The sequence below is a fragment of the Bactrocera tryoni genome, unplaced genomic scaffold, assembly GCF_016617805.1.
Source record: "Bactrocera tryoni isolate S06 unplaced genomic scaffold, CSIRO_BtryS06_freeze2 scaffold_174, whole genome shotgun sequence".
NCBI lineage: Eukaryota > Metazoa > Arthropoda > Insecta > Diptera > Tephritidae > Bactrocera > Bactrocera tryoni.
The window spans coordinates 141,903-154,670 of NW_024395894.1; the positions used below are offsets into that span (position 1 = coordinate 141,903).

Sequence of the window (12,768 nt, forward strand, 5' to 3'; positions counted from 1 at the left end):
GAGGCGCGACTCAAATGCTAGTAGATCAACGCAGAAACATTGCCAAAAATGTAGTCTAATGGCATTTGTTGTGGCAATACATTTTGATTTGTGTTCACCTTTTTCTCCATATTCAATTGGATTCAACTTTTTTCAATCATTTTTTCTTTACAAAACGCTGAATTCTTCTTACGAATATGTTCGACAATATATTTGTTGTTATTTGTCCACGGCAGTCATGCTACAACAAATACATGACGCAAATGTCAACTAGAAATTTTTATTGAGACTGTTTCAGTTGATGGAATGCTGACTGAAAGAGTACTCGCAATTCTGAATCTAACCACAAATGTCGTGAGGCATTAAGTGACGACGAAAGTCCCGGCCGTCCAGAAGCCAGCAATTGGGCAGAATGGGTGGAAACAGTTCATGCAAATATTGGTATTGGTGCACATTTTAGTGCAAGAATGTTGAATGAGTGATTAAATATGAGTTAAAAGATATTTTGAATTTTGTAAATGGAGATTTGCGAAAAAGAAAGGTCTGTGGGCTCTTTGTTTCACAAGAACTTAATGAAGATTAAAAAAGTTAACGAGCTTTTGTTGAAAAAGCGTATTTATCTCATTAACCAACGTCCGTATTCGCCTGATCTGATATCCCATATCAAAGAACCGTAACCGAGGTGCTGATCCTATAAATGATAGACAAACAAACAAAGGTTAACTTTGACAACACTGAAATTATAATACCCGTCGCAGGTGTATTTGTACGTCAAAAAACCATAAAAAGATCTTTTTCTGTTTATAATCGGCCAGTTTCAATGGCAGCTATATGCTTTAGTAGTCCGCTCTGGGATGGCTGATATAATATTCTAGATCAGTTTCCATGACAAAACCTTGCCTAATACAAAAATGCTCCACACAAGAACTTGAAGAACATATTTCGATAGGTCAGTTTGTATGGCATCTATATGTTATAGTGCTCTTATATTAGCGGTTCCGACAAATAAGCACCTCCATACGGATGACATAACATAACCAGCGTAGCCGCTGTCTCTAAGTTCGTTGAACTGTGCCAATGTCGTCGTATAACTGGTACAGTTCATCGTTCCATCGAATGCGCTAACCGCGAGGGCCAATGCACAAAGGACCATAAATCTTCCGCAGAACTTTTCTCTCGAAACCTCGTAACGTCGCCTCATTAGATGTTGTAATCGTTCATGCACCATATAGCAGGACAGGAATGATAAGTGACTTGTAGAATTTGGTTTTTTTTTTTGCCGAGAGAGGACTTCACTTCTCAATGGCCTAATCAGTCTGAAATAGCACCTGATGGCAAGAGTTATTCTGCGTTGAATTTCGAGGCTGACGTTGTTATTGGTGTTAATGCTGGTTCCAAGATAGACGAATTATCTACGACTTCGAAGTTATGACTGTCAACAGTGACGTGGGCAGTGGCGTAGCTGCAACTTCGGGCGCCGGGGCCAAGGGTGTTCTGCCGCCCCCCTTTATCTACCTACCTACAAGTTTCATGAGGTGGTTCGAACGAAAGTGAATTTTTACAAAATATCTTCGATATTTAGTATATAAAATTTAGGAACTATAAGCCAAGCAAATTCTTAAGTTCCAAAATTCTCACAATTCGGTTTTTGAGGAAAGTGATAGTAAATTTAAAAGACATCTTATTAAAAGCCATAGAAAAAACCATTTTCACCCAATCAATCAATCAAAATGTTGACGGTGAACTTTAATTTTTCACACAGTACGTATTGTGGTCGACATTCCTTATTTTCCCGAACTGTTATTTTGCCTTTTCCAAAAACCAATAATTTCGTTTGCTGCTGTACATAATGAACCTGAAATGTCGTCCCACAGTATCCTTACACCGAGTTTCTGACGAGTGCTCTCAGAAATCAGCAATGCAAATTCAGTAGAAAATCGTTCGGCTGTCTCTTGTGATTGTACCTTCTCGAAGTCGAACCTTCCTTGTGATTATTGATGTGCGCTTTTTGCTGCACAGAGCCGGGTGCGTATCTTGGCTGCAACAAGATGATGTTAGGATCTCAGAGCATACACACGTCTAGAATACAGGAGACAAGTCTTACGTCTATCACAACATGATCGATCTGGTTGGTGGCCTTTCAATCCAGAGACAGCCAGGTAGCTTGATAAATTTTCCTATGCTAGAAACTCGTACTACAGACAACCATAATTCGGGCCGCGGCGAAGTCGATCAGCATCAACTCATTTGGGGATTTTTCATCATTAAGGCTGAATTTGCCGACAGTTGCATCAAAAATACCTTCTTTACCCACACTGACGTTAAATTCGCCATGCGCGATTTTGAATTTGGTCCCATCGTCCTTCTCTTCCTTCGGGGCGTAAGCGCAAATCAAAGATATCCTGAAGAGCTTCGCTTTAATGCGGATTATGACTAGACGTTCATCCACCGGGGTGAATGCCAGGACGAATTTGCGCCCCTTTATATGACCACTTTAGTAAATGTTACAGGGACCTACTAGTCTCTGTCCTTGACTCGTTTTTCACATTTCTTGGACGACGGTGATTACAGCTTTTATCTTGCGAGGACAGCAACCAGCTCAGCAGCGGCGCCTTCCCAATTAAGGGACCGGACATTCCAAGTGCATTCGCTTAAATCGTAATCCTTAAGGCGCGTGCCGTGGTCGTCATCAACAGACGGTCTCTCATCTCTTTGCCTAAGGATACTTGGTCTAAGAACGAAAGTCGTGAACCGCTTGAGCCATATGTAAAAGAAAATGGCGCTTACAAATATTTCACTAAATTCCTCTAATATATGTAAATACCCCTTAATGAAAAATGTTTAACCTTGAGGGTTCGAAAAAACAAATCTAAAATTTATCTAAAATCTAATATTATAAACTCGCAATTGAAGCGACGTATATTAATTCAGTATGAACATACCCCGAAGACTGCTACTCTTGCAAAGAAGACTTGATATGAATACAGGAAACTCTTCCTTTTGCGGTTTTAATTAAAAAATTTTGACTTATTGTTTCAGGCCTTTCAAGCAGAAAAGGCAGCCATCAAAATAGCAGCAGATTTACTTCTCCCAAGTGCGGCTTCTTTTAAGGAGGTATGCAGCCACTCCAATAGCAGAGCTTCTATACAGACCTTGATCTCGCTGACAGTGAGCTCGAAGGTAGTCAAGAATGCATGACCTCACTGGCAGTAGCATCAATCTTCTTCCATATTAAACTTGCTTGGGTGCCTGGCCACAACGGAGTCTTCTGAAACTTGAAAACCGATAAGCATTTAAGAAAAGGTACCCTTACATAAATTTTATTACGATGGGAACGCGACTACAAGAAGAAAAGGAAATTAATCGAAACGAGGTATATATATTTTTGGAAAGTTTGAAAAAGTAATAGAGAATGTACGGAAAAGTATTGTCCAACATTGCCGGGATGGCAAAGAAACCAAGGGTTGCAGAGAGAAGCGAGACGTATTTGTAAACAAACAAAGAGATAGACCGAAACGAGTGAATACAAAGAGCTTGAAAAACTAGCCCATAAAAGTAATGCTCGAAAATTTTACGAAAATATGCGGCGACTAACAAAAGTTTTCAAGACCGGAGCATATTCTAGAACACCCAGAGGTTATTTGGTTCCTGATCCCCAGAGCTTACTAAAATTATGAAGGGAAGCCTTCTCCAACCTACTGAATAGCAGTGAAGGTATAAAACCAGCAGATGGATGGATCGATGACCATGGAGCAGACGTTCTATTGCACGATCATGCATTAGTTCGTATCTAGATATCGATATCATTAAGCTTGGACAATCGGATAACTTCGTAAAGTACATCACAAAGCGGGTCAGATTGTATTTTGATACCTTAAAAAACGGATTTGTCTCACATTTTTAACAACTTTTAATGCACGCTAAAGGTTTTAAAAAGCAAAAGGAAGACTTTTCGCGCCGTCGCCAGGAAACACAGGACTTTTCTTAAATATTTTATGACACAAATGCCTATTTAAGGCTTCGTGTCATATTCATATACATACTTATGCGTGTATATGTGAGCATATATCTTAATTGTCCACACTTCAGCTTACATTGAAATCCCATTAAATACAACCAACCGCATGCCAGCCACTTACGCGCGGCTTATGCATGTGACACACAGGCGTTGGACAGCAAAAGCGGCACAAAGCCAAATAATGAGAGACAAGCGCCGAGGAAATCGCATCATTAACGTTAAAAAGTGCCAAGTTGGCAGGCGATTCGCAGCAAAAATAAAGCATACCGAAATGGAAAAGAACGCTAAATGAGAGCACGATGGCAAGGTGGGTGCGATGAAAGTTAGCAAAGCTATAGACAAAATATGAGCAGCCACAAAGTATGCAACGAATGTGCTCGAGCTGCTTAACAAAATGAAAAATGATGCTAATCGGCGAGGGATGGTATTTAGGGAGCACAAAGCTGTAAGAGAGACCTAGAACGGTATTTAACGGCAACGCGAGTGAAAAGAAGCGTCATGAGAGTGCGAATATGAGGAGTGGAAGTGTCAGTAAAGAAAGCGACACGCCCGGATTTATTTTTATGAGCACTTTTAATACCCCACTTCAACTGCTCATTCTTAGCCAATACTATATGAAGTCTTTCTTTCTTGCGTTTTTTCTCGTTATATTGTGGAAGAAAAATTTATTTAGCTGTGGCAAGTGACGCGTCCGCTGATATCAGCGCCAAGAATGGAAGCAAACTTTTCCGGGCACGAAAAATATTAGCCAGCCGGCAAACCTAATCGCACACACACACATACTTTCAGTGTGGCAACTAATACACCAACTAATACAGCGGCTGCTCGGCGATAATAAAATCCCATTTAAGTTTAGCGATAACTTTAAGCAACTTTTGCGCATTATCGAAAATTTTCGCAATTTACTTGCGTCTTTTCTTTATTTTGTCCTCTGCTGCTGCTTCTTCGCTGAATTTAATATTTTCTGGTCACTTGCCGGCCACACCCACCTCCTTGATGAGCACTTTTTAATTGCTTACTACTGCTACTTAAAATATTTTTATTTTTACATTGCCGGCATTATTTTTTCCCAACGAAAATTCCTTTGGGCGTGTGTTGTGCCACCGCCGGAATTGGCTGTCCACATTGGAAGTTGATGTTTTTTTTTTTAATTTTTGTTTTTCGCTTTTGTGGTCGTCAAAGAAAGTTTGCCAAAAACTTTGGACTTGGCCAACGCCACAGATTGCGGCGCGGCTCAGAAAATAAGTGTGTGCGACTTTTTTGATTATTTTAGTTTCCATATACATATATACATATATGAACAAGTTATATATGATGTGCGCCTAAAAGCGTGCTTGCCTTTATGAGTTCACTGAGTTTAGCAAGTTTATTGGTCGTGCTGCTCAACAGCAGCAATTTATTATAACTTTTTTATGCAGTATTTGGCATGAGGAGAATCTTTACTCGCCGGAAGTCTTCGATGATGTGTGAATTACAGGAAATTTGCGTCCAAAACGGCTTTTCTGGTTTAGAAAGTTGTGTCATATAGGAAACACATTTTGTTATTTTAACGGCATGCACAGGTAATGGAGCAATTATAATGGAACTAACCGCCTACTAGAAAAATAATGGACAATGACTTGCTTGAGAATTCCTCTTCTGAGAATACATAATATTATATTTTAAGACATTGTGGTATTAAATTTAACTGTAATAATAATGATAATTGTAAGACTAAGCGTAATTGTAATAGTAATCGTATTTCTAAAAGTAATTTGAATGATAATCGTGATGGGAATGGTAATAATATTTGTGATAGTAATTGTAATGGCAATCCAAATTATAAGCGTAATTCTAATTGCATTCATAATAGTTATAGTAATTGAAAAAGTAATCGTAATAATAATTATAATGGTAATTCAAATTATAATCGCAACAGTTATAATAATTGAACTAGTAATCGTAATAATAATTGTAATCGTTGTAGTGAATAATTTTTTAATAATCCTAATGGTAATTAAATAATAATCGCAGTATTTATAGTAATTATAATAATTATAGTAATCGTAATTGTAATCGTAATAGTTATAGTAATTGAAATAATAATCGTAATAGTAATTGTAATGGTAATTTTAATCTTAGTGATAATGTAATGTAATTGTAATAGTAATCTTAATTATAATCGTAGTAGTAATTGTAATTGTAATCATAATAGTAGTAGGAATCATTGAATATAGATAAACACAATACCCAGGTTATGATACCTCTAATTACCTACTACAATTATAATCGACGACGTAATCGTAATTGTAATCGTATTAGTAATTGTAATCATAATAGTTATACTAATTGAAATAGTAATCGTAAAAGTAATTACAATGGTATTCCTAATTATAATCGTATTAGTTATAGTAATTGTAATCGTAATCGTAAAAGTAATTGTAATGGTAATTTTAATTTTAGTGATAATGTAATGTAATTGTAACAGTAATCTTAATTATAGTCGTAATAGTAATTGTAATTGTAGTCATAATAGTAGTAGGAATCATTGAAATATTATACAAATTGTTATACAAATATGTGGTGAGATAAACACAATACCCAGGTTATGATACGTCTAATTACCTACTACAATTATAATCGACAACGACTTGTATTAGATAGCATGAAATTTTGTCATTACATTCAATTGTCCAAAATATATTTTAAGACCTTAGTGAGTACAGTTACTCTCAAAAAATGAAAAGAACATGAAAATATAAGCGAACTTCATCCCAAGTAATGACTTCTTTTTAACAGTTTTCTGCTCTTTTGAAACAGCATTATTAATTTTCAAAAATCTCAAAACAATCGCACGAATTCACTTGTTTATTTTTTTTTCAAATTTTGCTTTATTTGGTTTTCAAATAATTTACTAAACATTTTCGAAATTATTTTTTTTTATTTCTTCAACGTTTCCTCCACCAAATCTATATTTTTCGAATCTTTCCTTTAATTAAAAAATATTATTTTTTAAAGCCACAAACATCATTTTGCCCACAGAAGCTACTCTCAGTTCGAAGGTTATCATATTAACGCTCCTCAACTTGTAAGCGCTCACTCTCCTGCCTCCAGGAGACACTATAACATTATGTGGTATGTAAAGACATCGCTTGCAAATTGTCTGCCCGCATTGCGTTTCTGCTACAATATACGAGTATCCCTTCTTGATTGTATCTGCTAACTATTTATTCCCTTATGCAATCAGTACGCATCTCGATCTTTGTATGAAAGAACTTCATTTACCATTATTTGTAAAAGAAGTTTATCAAAGGAGCGACGACGACGACAGTTCATTGAATAAGTCGCTGATGAAAAATGAAAACGAATTTGAATATGACAGTGAGATGAAATATTTTATGAGAAAGGTAGTTGGAAAAGTGCACAAAAAAGTAAATAAAGAAGTTGAAAGTTGGAAAATTAAATACAAAATTATGATAAATTATAGAAAAGAATATTGGAGCCTTTTAGTTGGGGAAAAGCAGGTATGTATATTTACCTTATTTTATTTTCGTTTATGATACTTCAGACTTTATTTATATTTTACTTGCAGTTTCCTGCAGCAGCTGCATTATCTTCTTTGGTTTGTTTAATATTGTTCTTTTTAAGTAATTGTAACGGTATCCATTTGCTTGAAGTTTAAGTAACCACAAGACGATTGCAGTTATTATATAAGTGGACTTTGTAAAGTTCATAAAGAAAAATATACGAAGAAGAGAAAAAAAAATTGTCTTTGAATTTTCTCTTTCGATTAGTTATTCATACAATAATTAGTAAATTTTCGAATAAAAGCTTTACATCATAAATAACAGTGACTGAAGTAAATTATATTATAATCGTAATTGTAATAGAAAACGAAAAAGTAATGATATAGTACTCTTAATAGTAATAGTAATCATAATCATAATGACAAATAATGATAATTGTAATAGTAATCGTAGTCACAATAGCTATCGTAATAGTAATGGTAATGATAATAGTAATAGTAACAGTAATCGAAATAGGTATCATAATAATAATCGATAGAGTAATTATATTAGTAATTGTCATCGAAATAGTAATCGCTGAGCTGTTATACAAATATATTGGGAGATAGTGTTCGTTTGAGTATAAATAGTTTTAGTATAATGAAAACAAGAAAACTACGAAATGTTAGCAGGGTACAGAGTCGTTTTGTAATCGTAAACGTAATATTAATGATAATTGGAGTAATAATTGTAATCGTAATATTAATGGAATGGTAATCGTAATTGTAATCGTAATGTTTATCTTATTCGTTACCTCAATCGTTTTTAAAATAGTTTTAATGTATTGAAATTTGGGAGGTAATTATAAAACTAATGATAATGTAACGGTAATCGCAATGGTAATGGTAGTAATCCTAATTTTAATTATAATCGTATAATTGTATTAATTGTAATGGTAATAATAACAGTAATCGTAATAGTAATCTTAATAGTAATCGTAATAGTAGCCGTAATAGTAATTTTAATAGTAATCGTAATAGTACTTTTAATAGTAATCGTAATAGTAATCGTGATAGTAAGGTGTAATAGTAATCGTAATAGTAACCTTAATAGTCATCTTAATAGTAATCGTAATAGTAGCCGTAATAGTAATTTTAATAGTAATTTTAATAGTAATCGTAATCGTAATAGTAATCGTAATAGTAATCTTAATAGTAATCGTGATAGTAAGGTGTAATAGTAATCGTGATAGTAAGGTGAAATAGTAATCGTAATAGTAGCCATAGTAGTAGCCGTAATAGTAATCTTAATAGTAATCGTAATAGTAGCCGTAATAGTAATTTTAATAGTAATTTTAATAGTAATCGTAATCGTAATAGTAATCGTAATAGTAATTTTAATAGTAATCGTAATAGTAATCTTAATAGTAATCTTAATAGTAATCGTAATAGTAGCCGTAATAGTAATCTTAATAGTAATCGTAATAGTAGCCGTAATAGTACTCGTAATAGTAATCTTAATAGTAATCGTAATAGTAATCTTAATAGTAATCGTAATAGTAATCTTAATAGTAATCTTAATAGTAATCGTAATAGTAATAATAGTGATTTTTATAACGTTATCGTAATATTTTTCTTTAACTTTCTTTAACTTTATCGTTATATAATATCATTCGTTTTTTAGTTAGACTTAGAGCTTAACTTAGCTTTACTCTTATACAAGGTATGTTCCAAAGTAAACAGGACTTAACAAAAAAAAAACAGAACAAATGGGTTTTTCGGCAAAATCAATTTATTTTATTCAAAATAGTCTCCTTCTGCTTCAATACAGCTTTTTGTACAGTCCAAAAGCATATCGAACGAGTGTTTGAGCTCGTTGGCCAGTATGCCAATGCAAGCCTTTTGAATGGCCTCTACGTCTGCATAACGCTTTCCTTTCATGGTCAAATGCAGTTTTCCGAAAATGAAGAAGTCGCACGGTGCCATATCAGGTGAATAGGGGAGTGGTTAATAGTTAATATGTGATTTTTGGTCAAATAACACAGTACAACAGCTAATCTGGGGGGTGAGAAATTCCAAGTCAGGGTGATGGTACTAGGTCAGTGTAGTAAAACCCTCAAAGGGTTTGGGTTTGGCGTTCGTATTGAAAATTTGGTACCAAATATAATGTGTAAAAGCGGCCACAACCGTCTAATGGATTGGAAAAATAGATAATAGTGGTTCGCGAGTTATGTTAAACTACGTTTTTGCCAAAATGTTACAACTAAGCGAAAAAACATCAAGATAAGGAAAAAATTTAAAAGGTCATAAAAAAAAACTGACACATACGAACGCCAAACCCTTTGATGGTTTTACTATACTGACCTAGTACCATCACCTTGACTTGGAATTTCTCACTCCCCAGACAATAATCCCAAAAATGTTCCACAGTGTAATCGGTTGAATGATGTCCTTCGAATGATACACACCTATCGTAAGCCCAAATGTTCGCTGAAAATACGATAAAACGATGTTTTGGAGATGTTCAATTCCATTTTCATGAATTACAATGATGATTTCGGCTGAATTTCGATGAATTCATGCACAGTTTCGATGAAATTTCCGATGATCATGGATTTTGATTGGCCCACATGTTGACCGTCATTTATGCCCTCACGACCACTTCGAAAGCGTTGAAAGCACTCTTGCACTCTGCTCCGGGATAGGCAATCATCGCCATATACTTGTTTCATCAATTGAAACGTTTCAGTAAAACTTTTTTATCAATTTTAAAAGAAAATTTAATGTTGGCTCTTTGTTCGAAGCTCATTTGCGCACCGATAACACAAACATACTGACACTTAAAACGCAATAACTTCACTTTCAATCTATGAAATATCATGAAATTATCACTGGACAATCGATAAGAGAATCGATCGATTCTAACGCACCAGTCAACATATAGATGGCGCTACCAGGAGGCGCTCGATTCAAAAAATCCTGTTTACTTTGGAACAAATCTTGTACTTCGAAGCCATTTGCAAAACTCAACTTCAAAATTTTAAAGAAATTCATAAGTTCGATATAATTAAATATAATTCCACACACGAGTATAAGTGCATATATTTTTAATACCAACCACCACCACTAATCCCCAACTAACCATTATTTAAACAATTTTTAAATACTTTTTGTAAGAAGTATGCATACCTGTATGACCACCGATGCATTGTTTTATTACTGCTGTCAGATTTTGTATTGATGATTAGCCATGTTATTGTCAAGGTTAAGCAATGTACTCATTTTTTGGAATGTTACGGTCATGCATATATTTGTATATGGTGCATAAGTAAGCATTTAAGTGATACTTAGTTAATAATTAAACATGCTGAGGCAGGTTGGACTATCCTCGCTCGCTTTTGTTAACTATTGTTCACTGGCTCATACTCATATTTAGGTGGGTCAACATGCTGGCAATTAAAAAATTTATTTCTACCGATGCATTAACAATTTAATTAAAATTCTTGAAATTTTTTGCTCTAAAAAATACAACAAAACTCAAGTTACTTCACAGAATGTGTTAATATGACTCCATTAACTGTATAGACTGTATAGCTGAACTACTTGGTTATTATGTCAATATAAAAGTATTGGGTGAGTTAAAGTAATTAAAAATAATATCTGAAGACTATAAAAAGATGAAATGAAATACTAAAGTAGTAGAAATATTAAAGCAAAAGAACATTGAAATAACTAAAAATCACATTTTAAGGTGGTAGTATATGTTGGATACGCGACATTAGGTAAAATAAACATAGGTGCAATTAATTGCCAGATAGAATAACGAGTCGATGGCTAAGCGATAACTATCGTTTCGTGTTTGGCTAAGAACTCAATCACAGCCATGCTAGTATGTTACCACGTAGGAGTATAGCTTTGGAACGCTTCATACCCAAATATTTAATCAAAACCTCTGCTATCTTTATGATGCCAACACGACAACTCTCAAGCACTGTTTTTTAAGTTTTCGATGTTATAGACATTAACAAATGTGGATGAGTCCGATGAAATAATTTTTTTCTAACTTCAGCACCTTCACTAAAAGTTGTATACCATTCCTATATAAGTACTTATCGCATACAAACCTTTCGCAAAAAGCTGTCATACGACGCCCAATTGGCATATGGAGATCAAACTGCACACGAAAGGTTATAACTAAAAAAGGTTGTATCAATCTAGAAAAAGAAAATATTAGCCGAATCGCAGATTAAATAGACCAAATACTGACTTAAGCGGCAGCGAAGCTATAATACGCCACACAGTTGACTTTTTATTGAATCTATTAGTATTCTTTCTAATATACATATATAATTATACATAATATTATTTGTAAATTTAACTAGATTTTTATCGGTTAGTTTACAGAGTTTGTCTGAAAAGTAATAGGACTGAGTCGATTTAAAAAAAATTTATTGAACCAATCGTTACAATTCAAACTTTCAAAGTAGGCTCCTTCTGCGTCGACGGCTTGGATCCCCTCTGTAATCTAAAAATGCTTGCCTTTCAAAGATGCATTTACTTTCACACACGTTCAAATTTTCTTGGCATACTTCCACACGGCGCAATTTCTGGTCGTCAGTGAGCACTTTTGGGACCATCCTTGCGCATTTTCAATTGCTCCGTCACAATGTCATAAACCAGGATTTTGATAAATTTAACTTCTGGGCAATTAAACGAATACTTAGTTGACGGTCTGAGTTCAAAACTTTGTGCACACGAGTCACATTGTCGGTGTTTGTTGAAGTTTCAGGTCTCCCAGCACGGTCTTCATCAGTGATCTATTCCTGGCCCTCGAAAAAGGCCTGGTGACACCGAAACGTACCACTTCTTGCTAAAGCCACAAATGTTGCTGTTTGATCATTTCAAACGTCTCTGTCGCAGATTTGCCGAGTTTCACACAGAACTTAATCGCGTACCGCAGCTGTAATCAGTCGGGGCGCGCACACTCTGAAATACAGTTGCGGCGGAAGAAAATCAGTCCTATTACTTTCCGGACAAACCCTGTATATCTCGTACAGCTCATCATTCCATCAACTGCGATATTCGCCGTTGCTAATGCGCAAAATACCATAAATCTTTCGCAAAACTTTTCTCTGGAACACTTCTAGCGCCGACAAAACTCCAACGTTTCCTTGAGGATGTTAAAAACTGTGTGGCAAACTTAATACAGCCTATTCAAGGTATAAAAATATACGTATACATTGTGACAAAAAAGAACCCGAAAATTGTAATTAAATTCCTCCAGTAG

At 34.9% G+C, this 12,768-nt stretch overlaps 1 protein-coding gene across 1 annotated transcript; it reads left to right on the forward strand.

The window, feature by feature from the left end:
- Positions 1–7,921: 7,921 nt before the first annotated feature.
- Positions 7,922–9,204, forward strand: LOC120780126 (putative uncharacterized protein DDB_G0286901; the record flags this gene model as incomplete). Its single annotated transcript, XM_040112406.1, has 5 exons — positions 7,922–8,019; positions 8,451–8,564; positions 8,608–8,715; positions 8,760–9,105; positions 9,166–9,204. Coding segments are annotated over exons 1-5 (705 nt in total), but the record flags the coding sequence as incomplete, so codon positions are not given.
- Between the last annotated feature and the right edge of the window lie 3,564 nt (positions 9,205–12,768).